Source organism: Tupaia chinensis, unplaced genomic scaffold (assembly GCF_000334495.1).
Source record: "Tupaia chinensis unplaced genomic scaffold, TupChi_1.0 Scaffold146140_1, whole genome shotgun sequence".
Lineage (NCBI taxonomy): Eukaryota > Metazoa > Chordata > Mammalia > Scandentia > Tupaiidae > Tupaia > Tupaia belangeri.
In genome coordinates this window covers 3,859,554-3,883,055 of record NW_006205995.1, presented here as the reverse complement: position 1 = coordinate 3,883,055, position 23,502 = coordinate 3,859,554, and the positions used below count along the sequence as shown (strand labels likewise).

The window sequence follows — 23,502 nt, the reverse complement described above, 5'->3', positions numbered from 1 at the left end:
GTAGGGAAAACCAGGACTAGGTGTGTAGCTGGATTGTTACTGCTTTTGGGTCTCAAAGAGTCACTGGCAGGGGGAAATCTGATCCCACTCCTCCTCTCCTGTATCCTGCCTGAGTCCTCTTCTGGAAGAACCTAAGGGGAAGCAGAATGCATAGGAGCCTATTGATGTAGTTCATCCTGGGTAGCCTCCCAGACAAATAACAGGTGAAGATAGGTAGATGGCAGCTCTGGAGGGGCATGCAGAAGCTGTTTGACCCACTGGTTTTACAATTTCTTTGGAAAGACTTACTCACTTGAAGATAATACCTTGAACTCCTTGAACATAGCTGCTGGTCTGTTCACCTATCTGTAGGACACTAATTAAATGATTGAATGAATGGGGCTATTTATTTCCTTGCTCTCTACAGACTTGCCCTTAGGGTGACTGACAATAGCACTATGACTGATTTGGTTAGGGTCTGGTGTTCTAAATAGTTATGCTTCTCATAGGCATAATTAAGTAACTCAAAGAGATGAACACTCCTTTTTATGTATTTCCACTTTTGACAATCTCGTTAGAACTACTAAACAAAAGTTCACTGTATTAATATATTGAGTCTTTTTGTATTATTATTGTTTTTATAAATATCCAGGTTTAGGTAGGCAACATATTCATGAATCCTTAGCCCTTCTACTGACTATTAATCTAACCCCATTATTTCTCTTCTTCTCTGGAGTACCCCTGGCCAGTAGATGGATAAGCTGTTTAATTTAGAGAGTCTACATGACCTTTGGTTCTTTTCCAAGCTACTTCAGGGAAACCATACAGAGAGCTAAACCAGTCTCATTAACTATCCTCAGTAGCTTTAAAAGATGGTGTGTGTGGGGATCAGCAGTTGGCATAATGGCTATGTTGCTGGACTTCCATGTAGTTGACCACAGTTCAAGTCCCAGACCTGGTGGCTTAAACTCACACCGGGTGCGCGTGCATGCATGCCCAAGATCCCGAGAGGAGAGTGGAGAGAAGTGATTGCAGCGTGACCATCCTCCCTGGGGGATGATTTCTTGCTTTCTGTCTCTCTCTGTCTTTCTGGTGAGTGCATTTGCCCTACAGCAAAAGCCTCCCCCACCTCCCCCACATAAAAAGATGGTGTATGAATAATGTAAGTTTTCTAACCTTCCAGAGGGCAGCAGTCAGGATACATAATAATTAATTGGCTACGAAGTTTGGAAAAGTTTTGTATGCAGTCAAATTGTCAGCCTGAATGATCCTCAGAATTAGTGTTTTGCAGCAAGGAATAGAGTGCCAAAGGCCACAAATGATTAGTTTGGAGGTACCTGGAATTCTGGGAGTGCTCTAGTGTGAGAGCAGAAGAAAATACATTGGTGGGGATAGGAGTGAATCCTTTAATGGTTAGAGCTTTGTCATTCTTGCTTGAAGGTTTTCAGGTCGTGTGTTTGCTTGTGGGATGGAGAGAAGTGAGAAAGCCCCAGAATGCCTTAGCCATTGGGTAGAAAGATGACTTTGTCCTTTGCTAAATAAAATTGAGTCCTCAGGTCATTTGAATCTTTCTGTGAAGTTAGCTACTAATAGGTTTCTTTTCCATATGCTTTTATAAATGTGTTTTGACAGCTTCTTTTTATTCTCATGAAGTCTATTGAGATTTTACATAATTTAAGTAGATATGGAGTGTTTATTTAATGCCTTTGCTAGTCATTCTGCCTTTGCTATAATTCTTGAAGGACATTTTATGGTTGCATTCCAATATCCAAAAGATCTAAAAGATTTGCTCACATGGATCCCTCACATCATCCAGATGATAGTCATTCTCTCCTCATTCATATCCTGATGCTGTTAAGCTCTCTACATTAAGAGTTCTCTGAGTTCAAGTCATGCTATCTCTGGCTTAGGCTGTGGTCCTAATTTTTTATTACTATCAGAAGCTTGCAAGTTTTCTTTTCCTTAAATGAGATTTGAGATTTTTTTTTTTAAATTTTTGATTTCAGTTTCTTTACTTCTCATAAACTTTTAGAATGTGAAAGCTAGGGCCACTGAGAAACCAGCTGGTGGCCTGCAGTTGAGGTTCTCATTACAGACATGTTTTGTTTTGTGGGTGGGAGTCCCCCACCTCTCAATTAGCCTGAAAAGCTTGAAATGGGACACGCTTTCCTCTTTGCCCCAGGTTTCTTTTATTCTCCAGGGTGGATGAACTGTTCTAAGAGTCTTTCAAATTCTTTTTCCCTGGACATTTAAAAAATCATCCTGTATTCCAGAAGAGCTATAACTGCCTTAACATTGAGCTTGGGACTGACCTACTTTCTTGTATAGATCAAATGATTCCATTCTCATTGTGCAAAAATAACAAAATTAATAATCGTATCATGATAAAGAACACTGTAAATGTTGTTGTTTGTGAAGTATACAATTCATGGTTCAGTACAATAATCCCATGGCTAGGGAGGTAGCAATTAAAAAAAATTTTTTAATTGCCAGAGGGTAGGTACACTCACCAGTGAGAGGGAAGGAGTCCCTCCCAGTGGGGATGGGGTCATGATCCTTTTCTTTTTATTTCTCCATCCCGTCACAATCTTGAGCATGCATGACCAAGCATGTTTTTCAAGGTATTGGGCCTAGGACTTGGACTGTGCTGGGCCATGTGAGATCTTGCTCCCCGTACATAGTGTTTAAGTGCTATACCATGTGGCCAGCCCTTTTCTCCATATTATGGATGGTAGGTAATGTACCTTGATGATTAAGAGTATAGGTACTGGTAGATAATTAAAGTTCAAATTTCATGAGCTTTAGGAATTATTAGCCTAATTTCAACTAAGTCCACTCAGTTTTGAGCCAATAGGTAGCATAGTGGTTAAAGTGCTGGACTGCCACATGGCTGCCCACGGTTTGAATCCTGGACCTGGTGACTTGAAACTCAGTGCAGGGCACATGTGCATGTGTGCTTAAAATCCAAAGAGGAGCTGGAGGAAAGGGGATTGCGATGTCACCATCTCCCTCGGGGTGATTTCTTGTTTTCTGTCTCTCTGTCTCCCTGGTAAGCACATGTGCTCTATAGCAAAACATCTCTCTTAAACACACACACACACACACACACACACACACACACGTACAAGTTTCCTTATCTATAAAACTGAGAGATAACAATTTGATAGGATTGTTTGAAAAGTAAATAATTCAGGCAAAGTAACAGAACAGTACCTAGTATATAGTAAGTGCTCAAAGTTTAAATAATCTACTTAAGGTCACACAGCTAGTAGGTAGGAAAGTTAGGGCTTGGACAGAGATATGGAAGCTTCTGGTCCTGGTTTCTTTCTGTATTTACTTTTATATCCCTCATGCATCTAGGGGATCTGTAAATTGAGTTATTCTTTCTTTTATCTTTCAACTTCTTTTCTTTATTGTGTGTGTGCACTCTCTCCATTTTGAACTGTTGAGTATTATCTATTTAGTAATGGGATCCATCTATCAGAATTCAGTATAAGAGGTAGTAACAGGTATAGAGATGTCCCTGCACTGCAGGTGAATTTTTCTGATACAAATTTCCCAGGAATTCTCCTAGGGACTTCTAGAAGATCCTTCAGAATTCAAGATACTGGGTTTCCTCTGAATTTTGCCAGATTGTCTGAAAAATTAAAATTCTCTTTGTAATAAAGTATGTAATTATGGCCACACAGTATATTAAAAAAAAAAAAGAGCATACTTTTTAAATAATGGCCTAGTTTCTTTTCTCTTAAAAGTAACAGTTCTTAAATTTTGGTGAATCTCATTTTTTTCATTCTCTTTGAGGTAGTGAAAAATAGGTTACATTATGTCCATTTTGGGAGGAGAAGATCACTGTGAAAAGAACATAGGCTTTAGAGTCAGAAGGTTGAGGTTCAAAATCTGGCTCTTTCTCTTCTAGTTATATCCCTCTAAGTCTCATTTTCCTCATCTGTATAATGCTGATAGAAGAGAGTTATTCAGAGTTTGAAGGAGTGAATGCTCACAAAGAGAAAGTGCCTGGTACTTAGTATACGTCACACATATGTGGCAGTCTGTAAATGTGACTGCTACTGCTGTTGAAGGAGGTGACTTTTCACACTGGCCCAGGGGTCACAGTTAGGAGAGCATCCAGGTCTCACTAATTCCTCACCAAATACCAAATGTACTGCTTTATCTGGATACATGGTTTCTCTCATTTGAAATCCAAGTGTTTTGGGACCAGCAGTTGGCATAATGGCTATGTTGCTGGACTCCCATGTAGTCGACCGTGGTTTGAGTCCTGGACCAGGTGGCTTAACTCACGCCGGGCGCGTGTGCTTGCGTGCCCAAGATCCCGAGAGGAGAACAGAAGGGATTGCAGCGTGGCCACCCACTCTGGGGGGTGATTTCTCACTTTCTGTCTCTCTGTCTCTCTCTGTCTTTCTGGCGAGCACACATACCCTATAGCAAAAACCTCTCCAACAAAAGAAAAAAAAAAATCCAAGTGTTTTGACCTTCTGGTTACTGATTTTTAATGTGCCTATTATGACATGTCATTGGCTCCATTTGTCAGCAGGCCATGTGCAGTGCCCATTATATCAAAGATTCTAAGTTTACCTTGTGTCACAAGACAAAGTTAATGTTAGTGAATACACATGACCAACAAGCTTATAGACTCTGTCTGATGGTGTATGGGCAGCCATTCTCATAAAATAAAAGTAGCAGGTGTTTATTTAGGATTTATTACATGCTTAGTGTTATGCAAAATAGGGGATAAATAAGAAACGCTACACTTAATCCATGTCTCACATAACTCAAAATTTTCTGGGGAGACAGATGTGATAGAAACATGACACAAGTAAGGAGCATTAATAAACGCTGTGATTCAGCTCTTACTAGTTAAATGGACTCTGGTCTAGGTGATGTATGGACTCTCATAGATTGATAGATAACGAGACAAATAACCACACACTTAAATAATGGTTCAAGAAATGCCAATAGATGTATAAACAGGGAGTTCAGATGACAGATTATATGGTGTGTGTGTGTACATTTGGGTGGTGGTGTGGATCTCAGGGGAAGGTGATGCTTGAGTTGGCTGATGGAAAGTGCCGGAGAGAAGAATATTGAACAAGGAGGACAGAAAATCGTACAAAGAAACTGAGAGCTGAGGGAGCCCAGCAGTGATGAAGAACAGCATTTGTTTAGTATTCCTGAAGGCTGGAGCTTAGAGTTTACAGGAGCAGTGGTGAAAGAGAAGGCTGGAGAAGTGAGCAAGAGTTAAGTCATTGAAGACCTTGTATACCTGCTGAGAATTATGTGCATAAAGGTGTTGACAACCAAGCAAGTGAGGAATGATAATTTTCATTATCTCATAATAATCACTCTAAGAACACCTTATAGTAGAATGGGTGAGAAATAAGGGCCTGAATCAAGTCTTTTTTTGAGAGAGAGATTTTTTGCTATAGGGCATGTGCACTCACTGGAGAGACAGAGACAGAGAGATAGAAAGTGAGAAATCACTCCTCAGGGAGGACGGCCATGCAATCCCTTCTCCACTTTCCTCTTGGGCATGCATGCACACATGCCCAGTGTGAGTTTTAAGCCACTGGTTACGGTACTGGAACTGCAGTTGACTACGTGGGAGTCCAGCGAAGTAACCATTATGTCATCTGCTGGTCCCAAGGGCGTGAATTAAGTTTTAGAGGAATGAAAAAGTGAATGAATGAATAATAGTGCAAGTAAATAGATGATGCTAGCTAAATACATTGTAGAAGTTCAAAAAGAGGTCACCATAGTGGAGAATAATATTTAAGGATGACTCCATGATGGAGGAAGATTTGAATGGCCTGTCTGGGGACTTGCCCATAGTAGTTAGCTAGCAAGCTAGGTATTGAGCTGCAGTAGGATTTATATAGGAGAGAAGACAGGAATTAACACCAGGCTGCATAAACATGTGTGTGAGGTCAAGGAGACAAATCTAGCTGAAAAGAATGGTAGATGCTACAATTTCATATGCAAATTTGTCTCAGATTTTCGAAGGCTTTGAAATGCCAGGTTGAGGAGTTTACATTCATTTCTTTATCAGTAGGAAGCCACTGATGATTCTTAAATTGATATATGGAGATTTTCAGTTTGGATCATAACTGCATTCCTCTATTGAGACCCATCATCTTGGTTAGAGGAAGATAGTTCGGGTAAGCTGACACTAGTTCTGAGTCTTATATTAAATGGAAATGGCAGAAAGCCAGGATTAATTTAGTTGGGAAAATAAAGGCAGATGATCTGAATTTGGCTATGGGTAGAATCTGGAATAATCCATTGTGGTAGACAAAGAAAGTTGAGGCAGAAATGGATAAGTGCCCAGTGAGATTTTGAGTGATATCAGTCTAGAGAAAGATGGAGTAAACAGAAATATAGGAAAAACTGCTTGCCCTGTGGAACCTTTTAGAGATAGCAAAAATAAAAAGCATGCACTGTCGATATATTTCATAGCCATCCATTACTAATTAATTTTGGTATGTTTTCTTGTTGGGTTCAATGGTGGTCTGGAGTCCTTGATATTGCAATGTTCTTGGCAGCTATTCATCCATCAAAGTTGGCATCAGAATTCAAATCTATTTGTCATGCCTAGAGTAAGAAATAGATGAGAAATATGACTGGATTCACAGTACAAATCAACTTTTACTCTTGCAGGTGGAGCTTGCAGAAATCTGCGCCAGGAGTGAGCGGTATATTGGCACTGAAGGAGGAGGCATGGATCAGTCCATATCATTTCTTGCAGAAGAAGGAACTGTAGGTGGCACTAAGCTATTTGGAAATACCAATTAGGGAAGGTTACATGGGGGGAAGGCCTTCAGATCTCCAGCATGCTTGTTTCTGGGCAGCCTATTCTATTAGGTTCTGTTGTAGGCTATTTCCCAACTGCTTTGTAACTCAAGGTTCCTGCCAGTTAACCTACTCTGTTTCATGCTGATTGCCTCTCCTTTAATCTTCTAGAATTATACCTCAGGTCTTCTATTTTTGTCATGTGTCTAGTTGTTTGTTTGTTTTCTCTTTTCTATTTCTTTTCATTGTTAAGATGAGATTTCATAATTCCCTAGTTATCAGGACCTCCTTTCCCTCTCCTATCCTAAATCACTTCATCTCATAGCTTTTTCATAATCTCCTGTTGGTTTTAAACCCAAATGTTAGTTCTCTTACCACATATATTCACAACCCCTCTTTTTATAATTTACTCTTTGGTATCATTTTTCTCCATCAACATTTCTGGGGCTTCGGCGGTGGGAAAAAGAATGTTGACGGTAAGCCAGGAATGAATTCCTTAGCTGAATACTGCTTCCCCTTGGCTATCCAACTCCATTAGCAGAGCAGAGGTTTTGGTTGTTGTCCATTTCCAAAATAGAAGTAGCTATTTCTTTAAAAATCTTTTCTTAGTTTTTCATCAGATTTCTATAGGCTTGGCTGTTTTCTAAAAACACCTAGATTTCTTCTTATTAAGAATACGTGTTGTTGATTCCTCTAAGCCAAAAATATGAGACATGAGGAAATTTGGTTCAATATTAAGAAAATACTCTGGGTGTTTTGGATGAGGTCTGATAGCCAGACATGAGAGCCAGAGTCATGATGTTAATGTAAGTTAGCTATAGATTCTGAACAGAGTCCAAGTTCTTTGGATTTGCAAAGCACTTCACTATCTGACCCCTGCTGTACTCCTCCATCCTAGCCTCTCACTACTTCTTAGCCCTTAAACTCAAAGCTGCAGCCAAATTTTAACACTCTATGTGGTTTATTGTCTCTGGACTTAAGTAAACTCTTTCCTTCTCTTGGCATGCTGTTAGAGGAAAGAAATCCTCAATCCGTCCTACTCTTGCTCATGTTTTAGTTCTCTATTTATAATAGATTTCCCCTTTTCAAAGGAATAGTGCCCACACTAGGCTTTATATGATCAGATGTCTCAACTATGTATCTATACAGTAGCTTCCTGCACTTTGCTACCATTGTAACACAACTTACCTATATTTGTTTGTCTACTTGACTGCTTTTCCACTAGATTGTAGGCTGTCTGAGAGTAGGAATAATGTCTGTCTTGTTTATTATTGTATCTCTAGTGTCTAGTACAGTGCCTACAAATCAATAAATGATATTGAATAAATTAATGCATTTGAGATGACATTTTTAAGGTAAATAAATGCATGAATGCTTAAACATTTTTTGAATTCTATTAAATTATATTTCATTTATCATTTTTCTTCCAATAGGCCAAGTTGATAGAATTTAGTCCTCTGAGGGCAACTGATGTGAAACTCCCAAGTGGGGCAGTGTTTGTGATTGCCAACAGTTGTGTGGAAATGAATAAGGCAGCAACTGCTCATTTCAATATCAGAGTGGTGGAGTGTCGGCTGGCTGCAAAGGTATGAAGTTGGCAAACAAGTGAAACTCAAAGTTGGCTTTTTTGTTTCGTTATTCTCTTTGTTTTCTATTACTTTATCTTGTGTCTCAAATTTTAAGGAAACATTCTGACAGCAGCAACATTCTTTTTTTTTTTTTTTTTTTTTGAGAGGTTGTCACTGTAGGGCGCATAGAGACATAGAGACAGAAAGCGAGAAATCACCCCCCAGGGGGGATGGTCACGCTGCAATCCCTTCTCCTCCATTCTCCTTCTGGGATCTTGGGCACGCACGCACACGCGCCTGGCACAGCAGCAACATTCTAATGGAAGGTCTTGGGTGTGGAGTAGTCTGATTCCAGTCAGGAATCTGATAAACTAATAGGGATGCCCTCTAACTTCTGGAAGCTAGATGAACTTTATAGTTCATTCTTCTGGGGTGACACTGAAGAGAAAAGAACAGCTTGCCTCCATGAAACACAGGCCATGAGTTGGGCCTATGGGTAGAGAAAGATAGTTGGGGACAGTTGATAGTGAGTAAACATAGTTGGTCTTATTTCCTCATCAAACGATGGCAGCTTCACCCCTCCTGGTCTTCTCAGATGTACTTTTTGAATTGAGCTGTTACTGGCCACTCCAAAAACGTAGGTTTGTTACAACCTCCCCATGTACAGGAAGAAGACCTCTACATGTCTGTTATGGAAACAAACCAAAAAGGAATCTTGGTCATTCTCTGTTCCATGGATTAGAAGAGCCTTGACAGTGAAGCCTTAAATCTATTTAGGAAGTAGTTGTGGTACACCTGTGGTACACCTAGAATCATGAAAATATATGAAAGTATATAGGACATAAGGGTAGAAAGAGAATTATGGGACCAGAGACGGCATAGTGCTTGCATTGCTGGACTCCCACGTAGTTGACCACTCAAACCTGGGTCAGGTTTGAGTCCTGGACCCAGCAGCTTAAAACTCCTGTTGGGTGTGTGTGTGCATGCATGTCTAAAATCCCAAGAGAATAGAGGAAATGGAATTTTGTGGCATGGCCTTCTTCCCAGGGGGTTATTTCTCACTTTTTGTCTCTCTGCCTCTCCAGCTAGTACATTTGCCCTATAGTAAAAATCTCTCAAAAATAAAGGTAGAGAAGAATTATAATTAGGGCAATGCCATAGAAAATGGTTAGTGTGTGATCAGGTAGTAAGTAATCAAGTGCTTCAAAAAGTGACACAGAAATGAAATGTTATGGAGGACCAGAATGGCACATAATGGAACTAGAAACTTAGAGAGATCCGAGGCAGGGCTACTGTGGGGGAAGCTTAGGGAATGGATTCTGGGTCAGGAACTCCACTGTGCTTTCTCTTACTCTTGGTTTGACCTCCTGTAGGATACTGATAGTATTACCTGGGATTCATGATCGCCAACCATCATCAGGCTCTAAATACAGCTGAAATCTCTATTTTCAGAAGTAACAATCTCAGTCCTTTTTATTATTCTCAATTCTCATTACCCAACTCATCTTGACTAACTTCCAAAAATGATACTATTCTATATTTTATGTTGGAAATAGATGCGGTAACACAGGCTTTGGCTTCCTGCCACCATATTTACATGCTCTTTGTCTCTGCATCTGCTATCAAAGCCATTCTTCCAGTGCAGTTGTAGGGAGCTCATGTCATCTTTAACCTCTGTCTCTACTGAATTCTTTCCATGGACTTCACACACTCTGGTATTTTGCATTAAAAACAAAAGCAGAAAACTACCTTAGACCTCCCAACTCTCTCCGATTACTATTTATAGTTCTACTTTCTCATTTGCTTTCTCAAAATTTCTCAGCTAAATTTCTCAAAAATTACTCTATATATGTTTCCTTTACTACTTTGCCTCCCTCTCATTTCTTTTTCTACTAAACTCTCATATCTGCCTTCCAAATACTAAATTCGCTATTTCTCAGGTCGCAGATTATTTTTATTGATAAATCCAGTGGATGCTTTTCAGTCTTCATCTTATTCCTCATTGTTATCCCTTTATCTTCCTTTTTTTAAAAAATTTTTTTCTTTTTTGCCATAGGGCATATGCACTTGCTAGAGAGAGACAGAGACAGAGGGGAAGAAAATGAGAAATCACCTTCTTCTCCCATAGGAGGCGGGGGAATGGCCATGACACAATACCTTCTCCTTTATTCTGTTCCTGGGATTTTGGACACACAAGCACATGTGCCCAGTGTAATTTTCAAGCCTCCAGGTCCAGGAATTGAACCACTGTTGGCCATGTGGGAGTCCAGCACCTTAACCAATATGCTGCCTGCTGGCTCCTTCCCTTTTCTTTCAACAAAGTTAACCAATCTCTTCCTGAAACATTCTTATCCTTTTTTTTTCATTGCAATCCATTTACTCTTTTTTCTTCTTCTGTTTTTCTTGCCATGTATTTTTGGTTTTAGTTTTCTTCTCTCTCTCTCTCTTTTTTTTTTAGTTTTATATATATCCACAAGCGCTCATCAAAGAGAGAGAGAAGTGAGAAATCACTGACCCCCAGGGCTGATCCGCCAGGCAGTCCCTTCTCCCCCAGCCTTCTTTGGGGATTTTGGGCATGCACACACATGCTCCCAGTGTGTTTTCCAAGGCACCAGGTCTTGGATCCAAATTGCACAGCTGACCATGTGTGGTCCAGCCACCTGGTCCCTAGTTTTGTGACACCTGCTGGTCCCTAGTTTTTGTTTTATTTGTTTCTTTGTTTATTTATTATTTTTTTTCCGTGGGTGAGGGGATACTAGATTTCACCTTCCTCTAACAGACCTTTAAATGTTGGAGTTCTTCCAAGTCTAGGCTTACCTTTTTTCTTTTCTTTCTTGTGGCCTTTCTTGGATTAATCTTACATCTTCTTGCAGCTTTAATTTCTATCTCTATGTTGATGAATATCGAACGAACATCTTCAACTTAGATCTTTCTGGTTGACCTCTAAACCTGGGTATCCAACACCTTACTGAATATTTTTATTCTAGTGAATCATAAACCTCTCAAACTGGCCATATTAAAATTAAATTCAGTTCTTCCCCTCACCTTTTATTTTTTCATTGGCCTCATTATTTATTGACTATTACATTAGCTTTTTCCCTATTTCTTAATTCCATGGTTGTCTTAAAATCTTATTTAGAATGATACTTTAGAAATTTAAATCCCATTTCATTGCAATTAAGTAAAAAGTCCTTATTATCATCCAGAGAACTGCAAGATCCGAGGCCTATGCACCTCATCCTCTTTATCTCCTCGTGTCCCTTACCAATTATATTTCAGACATGTGACTCATTCTCATCTCAGAAACTTTACACATGTCCAGGGAACTTCTCTGCTAGACCTCTTTAAAGTCTCAGTCTAAATCTCCCTCAGAGAAGCCTCTCTGACATCCTTACTTCAGACTAAGGCAGGACATTTTTTATATTTTATAGCACTCGCATTTTTCAGTTATGGTTCTTACCACAATTATTTGTCTGTACAGCTCCTCTTTGAGACTCAGTTTCTCCTGAGAGCTGAGACTGTGTCCCTCTTGTTGACTTTTATGTACTTAAGGTTTGATGTAGTGCTTAGGCTGATATAGGCAGCGGATAAACATCTGTTGAATAAATGAATGACTACCCTTGTCTTACCTGCTCTTTCCTATTTATTTTGCTCAATTTCACAGTTCTGTTACAAGTGCTGATTATGTGCCCAACGCTGGCCTACAGCTTGTAGAGAGATGTGTAAGGTGTAATTATATCTCATGATTGATTTAGCACTTCTTACTCTCACCTCCTGAAGTTGTGAAGTTGAAGAGAGTGGAGATATGATATCCCAGAAAAATAAAAGTTGTTTATTTCTAAAAAATTTGGGGGCTACATATATAATTAAAAACATGACTTAAATGTTTTAAATTTGGAATTGACTCATTAAGGCAATTTCTGAAAATTATGTAAAATGAATTTTTAACATTAAATTTTTCGTAGCAGCTAATCGGTGCATATATGCAGTAGAAGTAGTGTAAGGAACTTTGTTTACTAGGTTTTGCCAAGGGGTGTGTGCTTTCGCCAGAGAGAGACAGAGAGGGAAAATAAGAAACCACCCCCTAGGGAGAATGGCCACTCTACAGTCCCCTCTCCTTTGGCCTCCTTTCCACTTCTGGGCACATACACATATATGTCTGGCATGATTTTTAAGCCTCTGAGTCCAGGACTCAAACTGTGGTCTGCCATGTGGGAATCCAGTGCCTGGTTGCCACCATGCCTCCCACTGGCTCCTGCAACAAAGTTTTCAATATGAAGGATTCAATGAACTTTTTCTTTCCTTTAAGATATATTTACTTTTTCAGGAGATGGAAAATATTTGTGCTTCATTTGTTTGAGACCTTACAGCTCCTCTTTGAGACTCAGTTTCTCCTGAGAGCTGAGACTGTGTCCCTCTTGTTGACTTTTATGTACTTAAGGTTTGATGTAGTGCTTAGGCTGATATAGGCAGCGGATAAACATCTGTTGAATAAATGAATGACTACCCTTGTCTTACCTGCTCTTTCCTATTTATTTTGCTCAATTTCACAGTTCTGTTACAAGTGCTGATTATGTGCCCAACGCTGGCCTACAGCTTGTAGAGAGATGTGTAAGGTGTAATTATATCTCATGATTGATTTAGCACTTCTTACTCTCACCTCCTGAAGTTGTGAAGTTGAAGAGAGTGGAGATATGATATCCCAGAAAAATAAAAGTTGTTTATTTCTAAAAAATTTGGGGGCTACATATATAATTAAAAACATGACTTAAATGTTTTAAATTTGGAATTGACTCATTAAGGCAATTTCTGAAAATTATGTAAAATGAATTTTTAACATTAAATTTTTCGTAGCAGCTAATCGGTGCATATATGCAGTAGAAGTAGTGTAAGGAACTTTGTTTACTAGGTTTTGCCAAGGGGTGTGTGCTTTCGCCAGAGAGAGACAGAGAGGGAAAATAAGAAACCACCCCCTAGGGAGAATGGCCACTCTACAGTCCCCTCTCCTTTGGCCTCCTTTCCACTTCTGGGCACATACACATATATGTCTGGCATGATTTTTAAGCCTCTGAGTCCAGGACTCAAACTGTGGTCTGCCATGTGGGAATCCAGTGCCTGGTTGCCACCATGCCTCCCACTGGCTCCTGCAACAAAGTTTTCAATATGAAGGATTCAATGAACTTTTTCTTTCCTTTAAGATATATTTACTTTTTCAGGAGATGGAAAATATTTGTGCTTCATTTGTTTGAGACCTTACTCTTATTGACTTTTCATGTTGAGGTCAACGAGGAAGTGTTGCCTTCCTAAGGAGACCACAGACATAAGCATTATTTTCAAGTTTTAATCACAAAATCAGATATCCTCTACCAGATCCATAAATGAACAAAAGAAGTACAAGTCATATAAAATACTTTCTTCCACAGATGTAAGAAGAAAATGAGAAATAAAATTATGCAGTAGGTGATGTAGCAGTTAAGGCACTGAACTTCTACATGTGCAACCATGGTTTGAATCCTGGACCCAGTAACTTGGAAATCATGCCAGGGGCATGTGCATGTGTACTTAAAATCTGGAGAGGAGACTGGAGGAGAAGGAAGTGTGACATGGCATTGCGTAGTAATTTCTGACTTTCCTTCACTGGGTAGCAATTTCTTGCTTTCCCTGTCTCCGTCTCTTTCCAGTGAGCCCACACTCCCTATGGCAAAAACTGTAAAGAAAAAAAAAATTATGCTGGTGACTCTCTGTACTAAAAGTTATCAGGATGTAAGGAATGTCTTCTGAGTTTTAGCTAGAAAAAGGGCATCTCTTTTGAAAATAGTAGTAGTTCAAGACCTTAATCCATATCACACCCTCCTATTCTTGAGGATGTTTTCACTGTATAATTCCACGTGCATTTCAGCGTACTTTGGTAACAAAATTGGCATCTGAATTTGTTTTTATACCACACACTCCCCTCTACTGCTGTAGATAAAACACATTGTTTTAAATAGTCTGAATTTTTTGAAATGTGGAAAAAATAAAATTTTAAGACTTTATAAACATTGAGAAATGGAGAATATTTTCTAAATTGTGTTTCTGCAAATCACTAGAATCCAAGGTCCTGTACAAAAGAGAAATTAAGATAAAACTGCTAATATGGGCTGCACCCAGAGATGTTGATGTTAGGAATATGCTTTTGCTTAGGACTCTAGGCTGGGATTTCGCCACACTTATTTTCTTTGCAATATGATTCTGTTCTTTTATTTTTGACATCTGAATGACTATTTTTTTTTTTGAAAATAAGCTTTTTAAATAAAAAAAACAAATTTCTATGTAAAAAGGTTTAAAAAAACTCATCTCAATTTGGATAATCTTTCTGTCTTCAAAAAATAATAATGAAGTGTTAGTGGAGAATGACTAAAAATAGTAGTAGTTCAAGACCTTAATCCATATCACACCCTCCTATTCTTGAGGATGTTTTCACTGTATAATTCCACGTGCATTTCAGCGTACTTTGGTAACAAAATTGGCATCTGAATTTGTTTTTATACCACACACTCCCCTCTACTGCTGTAGATAAAACACATTGTTTTAAATAGTCTGAATTTTTTGAAATGTGGAAAAAATAAAATTTTAAGACTTTATAAACATTGAGAAATGGAGAATATTTTCTAAATTGTGTTTCTGCAAATCACTAGAATCCAAGGTCCTGTACAAAAGAGAAATTAAGATAAAACTGCTAATATGGGCTGCACCCAGAGATGTTGATGTTAGGAATATGCTTTTGCTTAGGACTCTAGGCTGGGATTTCGCCACACTTATTTTCTTTGCAATATGATTCTGTTCTTTTATTTTTGACATCTGAATGACTATTTTTTTTTTTGAAAATAAGCTTATTAAATAAAAAAACAAATTTCTATGTAAAAAGGTTTAAAAAAACTCATCTCAATTTGGATAATCTTTCTGTCTTCAAAAAATAATAATGAAGTGTTAGTGGAGAATGACTAATCAGTAAGTTTTGAAAATGAGACTGATTAGACAGAGCTCCACATGGCAAAACTGTAGAGAATAACACCTATTTTTTCTTCTCTTCTTCTCCTTCCAAGATCCTTTTATTAAGTATAAGTGTCTTTTGTATCTAGTCAGCACAGAGAAGTACACTAAACCAGTAAAGGAAATTTTTCTTTGTTTTGCTTTAATGTTGACAATTTCTCCTATCCAAGTTATTTCTGTTTTTCTCCCATTCTCTCTCCACCAGCTTTCAAAAACAAATCGATGTAGATTAACTAAAAGTCAGAGTCTTGTAGAACATTTAAACTAAAATTTAAAACATTTCAAAGCAAAACTCAATTGGATTTATAATTATTACTGTGTAAATAATACTTTTAAATGAAGCACATTATTTTGTTCTTAAATTAACAATGTGGCCAGAGATCTTTAATGGCCACACATTTTTTCTTTTGCACATATTTCATGGCTTAAACTTTTTCAGAAATGTTTTATGTCTATAACAGAGAATGTCCCTTAATTATATTGAGGAATAAAGTGTGATGGTGATAAAAAGTATTATATTATGGGAAGTCTAGTGGAGAAGGGTAATTATACTGCTGCTTTTTGCATACCCTTATGGCAACTGGTGAAGCAATGAAGGATAGAGTTTCATGTGGTCCTTTGACACTTAAAGGAAAATTTATAGTAATTCTTTACAGGGCCTGTCTGGTCAGGGGCCATCAGTTTCAGTTTTTTAGCTCCTGTCACTTAGTGGTTGATATGGTGCTTATTCTCTGTCTGGTGATAGAATGTGAGAAGTTGGCACGATATTCTTAGGGCTTTGGCAGTTTCCTTAAATTTGAGCAGAGGAAAACCAAATACTCAAGAATGTGGCCAATTCCACTCCGCCTGTTGATTCAGTAGAGCATACTCTGCCAAGACTCTAATATGAAGTTTTCAGAGAATGGTAAGTCCAGACCATGTGGCGGAGGCCCTATATACTGGGGAATGAGGGCGATGTGTTTAGTGGAACCAGATTGTGGCATGGCCTTCACTGCTCTGCTGAGGATCACCCAGGCAGGGATGGAGCAGTGGGGAGCCATTAATGTTGTTAGCTAGGTATTTTAGCAGTATTAATCTGGCAGTTAGGAACTTTTGCCTTGTTTGAGAAGTGGGTCTTACAGTAGCAGCAAGGATGGGTAAAAAAGGAGAGATATGAGAGAAACTATGACTAGACCTTTTAAAGTGTTAGGTACAAGACTTTGAAGATGTTTTCCTTAATCCCCCTCCCCTCCCCCATTAGATTGAACACTTTTAAATGCTCTTACCATGTCCTATATTTTTTAATTATAGCAATTTATCACAAATTGAATTATTCTTCACTGTATAATTTTTATTTAACTCCTGTCTCCTCTGGTAGACTGTGAATGCCCTGTGGTCAGGAGTCATGTGTGCTTTATTTACTGCTGTCTGCCTGGTGCCTGGGAAGTAGTAGATACTCAGTAAACATTCATTGCATGCAGATGTACATGAATGAAGGAAAAGTCTTCAGTCAATAGGGTTGTCAGAGGATGTGCTTGGAAGATTCAATAAAATATAGAAATATAGAAAAATGAGTCATTGAAGAAAATAGAAGGACATAGAGGTGAGAGGAATACCAGGAAAATTCAGGCCATAGAGGTCACTTCAAGAGGGAATTTAGGGACCAGCAGTTAGTGTAATGGCTATATCGCTGGACTCCCACATAGTCGACCGTGGTTCGAGTCCCAGACCCGGTGGCTTAAAACTCACACCGGGCGTGTGGGCGTGCGTGCCCAAGATCCCGAGAGGAGAATGGAGGGGAAGGGATTGTGGCATGGCCATCCCCCCCGGGGGGGGATTTCTCGCTTTTTGTCTCTCTGTCTCTCTCAGTCTGTCTGGCTAGCACACGTGCCCTATAGCAAAAACCTCTCCCCACCAAAAAAAAGAGGGAATTTAAATGGGTATTGAGGAGTGCCAGAAGCCATGGATTCATTAAAGATTAAGAGAACTGAAAAAAGACCTGTGGCTTTGGTAGTGGTTTTTGCAGATAAAGAAGGACCTTTGGGAGGTCATATTTAATAGTTAGAGTGGTTACTGAAGGCCTAGAAATAGTGAGTATGGCCACGGTTTAAGTCGTTGGACAGTGAAAAAAAAAAACAAAAAGGAGTGGTCACTTTTAGGAATGAAGAATTTTACTTTTTACTTGTATTGTGGTATACAGGATCCATATTCTATTTACTCTGTTTACATGCATTCTTGTGTTGTTATTTTATTTAATCTTCATAATAGCTTGTAAAGTAGCCGTTAAGTACCTCATTTTACATAATAGGAATGCCATATCAAGGTGTGTCAGGATTTGTTTTGAGTCAAAGAATCCAGGTCTGTTTCGGACTCTGTTGTTTCCACTATAGCCTTTAGAAGTGAAGTATGAATGGGGGCCAGTACACAATGCTTGAGGTTGCCTTAGAGAAGAGAGAGGCTTGTGCTGAGGGTGCAGAGAAGATTGTAGTAGGTCCTTTCTGCGTGCCAGATGTATTCTGTGTCCTGCAAACTAATAAGGAAAACACAACAATGGGGATGGATGACCAAGACAGGAGAAGGTCAGTGTGGTGAGTGTATTTGTAATGATTATAAATGGAATATGGTCATGGAAATGACTAACCACTGTGGGATACTGGGAAAGGGTTCTACATAGTTGAAAGGTGGGGAAGATAAGCAAAGAAAAGTCTTTACAATAAAAGCAGCTATAAGGGGCTAGCAGATGGCATGATGGTTAAGGTGCTAGACTCCCACATAGCTGACTGCAGTTTGAGTCCCAGGCCTGGCTTTCTCACTTTACCTCTTTCTCTCTAGTGAATTAAATAATAATAATAAACAAAACATTAAATAATTCTTTTAAAAAGCAGTTATGTATGATCCTACTTATGTCAAACTATATATTTGTAGATAAGCGTAAAGGAATGTAGGCGGTTTGTGGTTAGCTCATTGGAGTGATTACAGATTATTTCATTTATTCAGATTTTTTTTACACTTCAAACTTTTATGTATTTTTTGAAACTTTTACAATAAGCACTTGAGGTTTATATAACCATAAGCAACAACATAGTTGCTTTTGTCATTTGGAAAACAACCTGTTGAGTGAATTGTTTTTATTTTATTTTATTTTATTTTTTTGAGAGGTTTTCGCTATAGGGTGTGTGCGCTCGCCAGACAGACAGAGAGAGATTAGAGACAGAAAATGAGAAATCACCCCCCCAGGGGAGATGGTCATGCCGCAATCCCTTCTCCTCCATTCTTCTCTCAGGATCTTGGGCACGCACGCACACGCGCCTGGTGTGAGTTTAAGCCACCGGGTCTGTGACGCGAACCACGGTCGACTATGTGGGAATCCAGCGAATTAGCATTACGATAACTGCTGGTTCCCAAGCAAATTGTTTTTAGAGGTAACTCAGAGCAGGGATTAGAGATCATTCCCTTTGCTGACCTGGTGAGAAGACTTGGTACTTTTTTTTTTTAAAGAAATTTTTGCCTTAGAGAATGTACTCTCCCCAGAGAGACAGACAGTGAAAGGGAAAGTGAGAAATCACTCTGTGAGTGGATCACCATGCCATAATCCCTTCTCCTCCATTCTCCCAGGATTTCAGGCATGCACACATATGCACCTGGTGTGATTTTCAAGCCACCAGGTCCGGCCAGACCTGAACCATGGTTGGTCATGTGGGAGTCTAATGACATAACCACTACACCATCTGCTGGCCTGATTTGGTACTTTTTTCATGGCTACATCAAGACTACTGACTGTTGCGGGCTGGCAGGTGGTGTGGTGATTAGGGTGGCTGGACTCCCACATGGCTGACTGCCGTTCAAGTCCCAGATCTGGCAGCTCGCTTTCTCACTTGCTTTCTCTCTGCCTCTCTCTGGTCAACTTCAAGAAAAATGTGAAAAAAGATAAAATAATGACAGTGAATAAAATAATAATAAAAAAAGACTACTGACTGTGATGGGAAAGTCAGAGAGGGGGATTCTGACAGGCTTCTAAGGTAGGGTCTATATCTTAGCACTGTCCCTACTATTCATTCTTATTAGAAACTCCATGGGGAATCTCAAGATGAAGAGTTTTTGTTGTTGTTTTGTTTCGTTTTTGGGACTGAAGGAGAATGCTTAATGTTTTAGTTTGTATTTGGGATAACCTGGAAGTGACAAAAAGTTAATACATTTCTGAGCAGCCTCAACTGATGATAACTTGGGCGCTAGTATGTAAATACTACAGCTTGCCTGGGTAGGATACATCCGAGGTTTTTACATACAGGTCTAGAGAGCCCAGCCATGCCAACCTCACCTGTCCATGTCAGTACCTGGTATAGCTGCCCTTCTTTTCTCAATTGCGAGTCCTCTATCAGTGCTTCTTGGAATTGCTCTCCCCACAAAATCTTAGCTTTAAGTTATTTTTTTTTTGGCCTGCTTCTGAGAGAAACCAATCCAAGGCAGAGATCCTACCACTTTGTATCAGTATCTCTTTCCATATCTGTGGACAAAGTGTTTGTTGCCTGACTGCCTTGTCCACAGAACTTGGGACAACCTTCAGGAACCATCCAGAAATGATATCTGATATGAACACTTAATGTTAGCTGTGATGAAAAGAAAATGGTGAATGCTGACAAAGAACTACTTTCTCTTATTTCCCACCCTGCTACTGAGTGAGAAACTTGTGACACAATCACCCACAGCGGTGACTCATGGCTCATCTTCACAAATGTGAAGTACGCCAGTTACCAGGGCCACAAGTGCTGAATTCTCTAGTGAAGTTCTGTCTTTGAGCAACAGTGGTCTTACCCACCCACATCCCTCAGCTGCAAGTCATATTTCTGTTTCCTTAGCCAAAGTTCAAAGAGCTTAAGTGGCTTTCCTATTTTACTCCCTCTGTGTAGTGCAATTCAACAGCTCAAGGCCTGTGCAGCTGTCACTGAGGGCATGTGGCAGATTTCATCCTTAATTGAAATACACATCAGAGTGGCTGTGTGGCCCCTCCAGCTGAAGGCGAAGTGGACAATTGGACTAACTGCAAACTGGGATATTGTGCTGGAATGTGAACTTCTATATTGGTGCCTCTGTCTGCAGAGGAAAAGCACACAGAGTCTGCCTTTGAAAACTGAATCTTGTGGACCTCAGGCATTCTTTACAGAATTTCTCCCCACACATCACTGGCCCACTTTTTTGGATCAAGAGCCTGGGGTGATGTGACTGGTTCAGCTGGAGATGGAATGCAAACTGGCAGATCATTGTAGACTAAAAAGTCCTTAGAGCCCACTCTCATCACTTGGGGCAGTTCTCCGATGTTTTTCCTTTTTCATTTTTTTCTTTCTTTCCTAATTTCTTTTTCTTTTTTTTTTCTTATTTATTTATTTATTTATTTATTTATTTCCATAAGGAACCCAGTTATTCAAGTGTCTTTAAGTCACTGGAATGTTCGCATTTAGTTTAGTTTACATCTTGAGTGGTGATTTGAACATGAATAATACAAAATAAATGTCATCCATACCTCATTTTTCTCTTTCTTTTTAAAGAATTATTTTATGTATTTATTTATATTTTTTAATTTGACCAGAGAGACCGAGCAAGAAACAGAGGAAAGTGAGAAAGCAAGCCGCCGGGTCCAGGACTCAAACCATGGTCGGCCATGTGGAAGTCCAGCACCTTAATCACCACGCCACCTGCTGGCCCCGATCCATACCTCACTGAGGATATGAGCTTGGGGAAACAAAAAAGAAGCATAGGTCCTAGATTCAATTCCCAACTCTTGTTATCTACTATTGGTTTGTTGGAAAGTTATGTATTTTTTCTGTTTTTCTATGCAAAAATGCATCATGACTTTCTGACAACCTGGTAGTTAGATGATTTTGGGCAAGTTACTCATTTTTTTTTTTTTTTTTTTGAGAGGTTTTTACTATAGGGCGTGTGCTCTCACCGGAAAGACAGAGAGACAGAGAGACAGAAAGCGAGAAATCTCCCTCAGGGGGGATGACCACATTGTAATCCCTTCTCCTCCATTCTCCTCTCGGGATCTTGTGCACACATGCACACATGCCCAGCGTGAGTTTCAGCCACCGGGTGTGGGACTTGAACCGCAGTCGACTACATGGGAGTCCAGTGACATAGCCATTATGCTAACTAATTGCTGGTCCCTTATTCTCATCTTTTAAATAGAGTAATAATACCTATCTTCCTGAGTTGCTAAATTATAAGAAATACAAAGCAATTGTAAGTCATATACCACTATTATTTCTGTGAGTGTTTCATTGCTTATTTCAGTTCGACTCTGAGTCCGTGTTGCCAAAAGCTTTCTCTATAGGACATCATTGACATCAACTCTCTTCCCATGTAAAATAGACATATGTTTCTTATTCTTTTTCCCCAAAGTGGTTTTTAATTGTCAAAGGACAGGTGTACTAAACTAGAGGGAGCCAGAGAGAGAGAGAAAGAGGAAGAAGGCATCCCCAATGGGGTGTCATCTTGCCATAGTCACTTATCTTCAATTTCTACGTCCTGTTAGGATATTAGGCAGGCACACACGTGTGCCTGGCTTGTTTTTCAAGCTGTCAGGGTCAGTATTCAAATCATATTTAGCCAGGTAGGATCCAGTTCCCTTTAACCACTTGGTTAACATATGGGGCCAGCCCTGATATGTTTATTCTTTTGTGTTCTGTATATGTTTATAAGTTTTCTCAAATTATTTGTGGTATACATTGGGATATAGAACATGAGGGAATTAATTCAATGAATGAATGAGTGGGTCAACCTGTGTCTGGGTAGCTCCAGCCAGCACCACAAGAAACACTAATTAATGTGCTAACCAAACAAGGTCAGAAGAATGTTCTTTGCTCATGTCTTTATTTTAAAAATGGCATCATGGGGACCAGCAGTTAGCATAATGGCTATGTCTCTGAACTTCCATGTAGTTGACTGTGGTTCAAGTCCTGGACCCAGTGGCTTAAACTCATGCCGGGCACGTGTGCGTGTGTGCCCAAGATCCCGAGGAGAATGGAGGAGAAGGGATTGTGCTGTGTCCATCCCCCCTGGGGGTAATTTTTTGCTTTCTGTCTCTTTACCTTTCTCTATCTTTCTGGTGAGCGCACACACCCTGTAGCAAAAACCTCTCAAAAAAAAAAAAAAAAAAAAAAGGCATCATGTTCTGTGAAATAATTGAACAGAAAACCATAATTCTGCAGTCTATTCTCCCTTAAAATCATTAACTCCTTTCAAATGTATGAGCCAGGGTTTGAAAAAAGGATTAATGAATACGAGACCTTCTGTTATTAACATTCTTCAGAAGTGAGTGGCCCTAACTAAAGTACAATAGTCTTTTAGTAAACTCTGCTTCCTGTCAAAAAGAAAAGAAAATCAAATGATCAACGTAATAGAAGAGTAAATCAGATGCACATTTCCTTGAAGACTAATTTCCCCTTCTCTTGCTTGCTGCATTTTCTGTTTGAACTGTCTGCACCTGCTATCCTTACACCCACGCAATGAATGTTATAGATCTCAGAGTAAGGGAAATCATCACTGTTTTGATTGCCACCTGCTCTGAAGGGCTCTGTCAGTGGTCTTGGGGAGAATAAGAGCAACATTCTGGATTGGGGTTCCCAGGAGTGGACCTGGATACAAAGATTTGGGTTGTACTTTACCCTCTCTATCAAGTTGAGGGGGGGGGCGCCTCAAGATGGAATTAGAAGCCAAACTCTTTCTTGAGGGTGGAGAAACACAATTCTACTATTACCGGTGACCTAATGAAGTGGTTTTTCATAAGGTCACCAATGAGGTTTTCATTTAAAATCTGGGACTGTTCTCCCAACGCCCAGATACTTAAATTCATTAGCCATTTTTCAAAGAGGCATGTAGTAAACAGGAAGTGCTCTAATGAAATTGGGTATACAGTGTCCATCTCAGGCCCTAGGTCACATGAGATATGAGTAGTTTTCTCTAGACTTTATAGAAGGGATTTGTAGGGATGAACTGAATAGGGAGGGATAAAAGAATGAAATTATTCAAAGAAATAGCCCTGAGGGAAAGTAGTGGCAAGCAAAAATAATCAGTGGGGGATTCTCTCTGTGTATGTGTGTGTGTGTGTGTGTGTGTGTGTGTGCGTGTGTGTGTGCACACACGC

At 39.4% G+C, this 23,502-nt stretch overlaps 1 protein-coding gene across 4 annotated transcripts in view; it reads left to right on the top strand.

The window, feature by feature from the left end:
- Positions 1-23,502, top strand: part of GALK2 (galactokinase 2) — a 147,456-nt gene that overhangs the window by 88,682 nt on the left and 35,272 nt on the right. For all 4 annotated transcript variants that reach the window (XM_006168778.3, XM_006168777.3, XM_014584266.2 and 1 more), the window contains 2 exons: positions 6,652-6,750; positions 8,217-8,369. In XM_006168778.3, the coding sequence (XP_006168840.1) occupies positions 6,652-6,750; positions 8,217-8,369 (252 nt within the window). The remainder of the gene's footprint in view (positions 1-6,651; positions 6,751-8,216; positions 8,370-23,502) is intronic.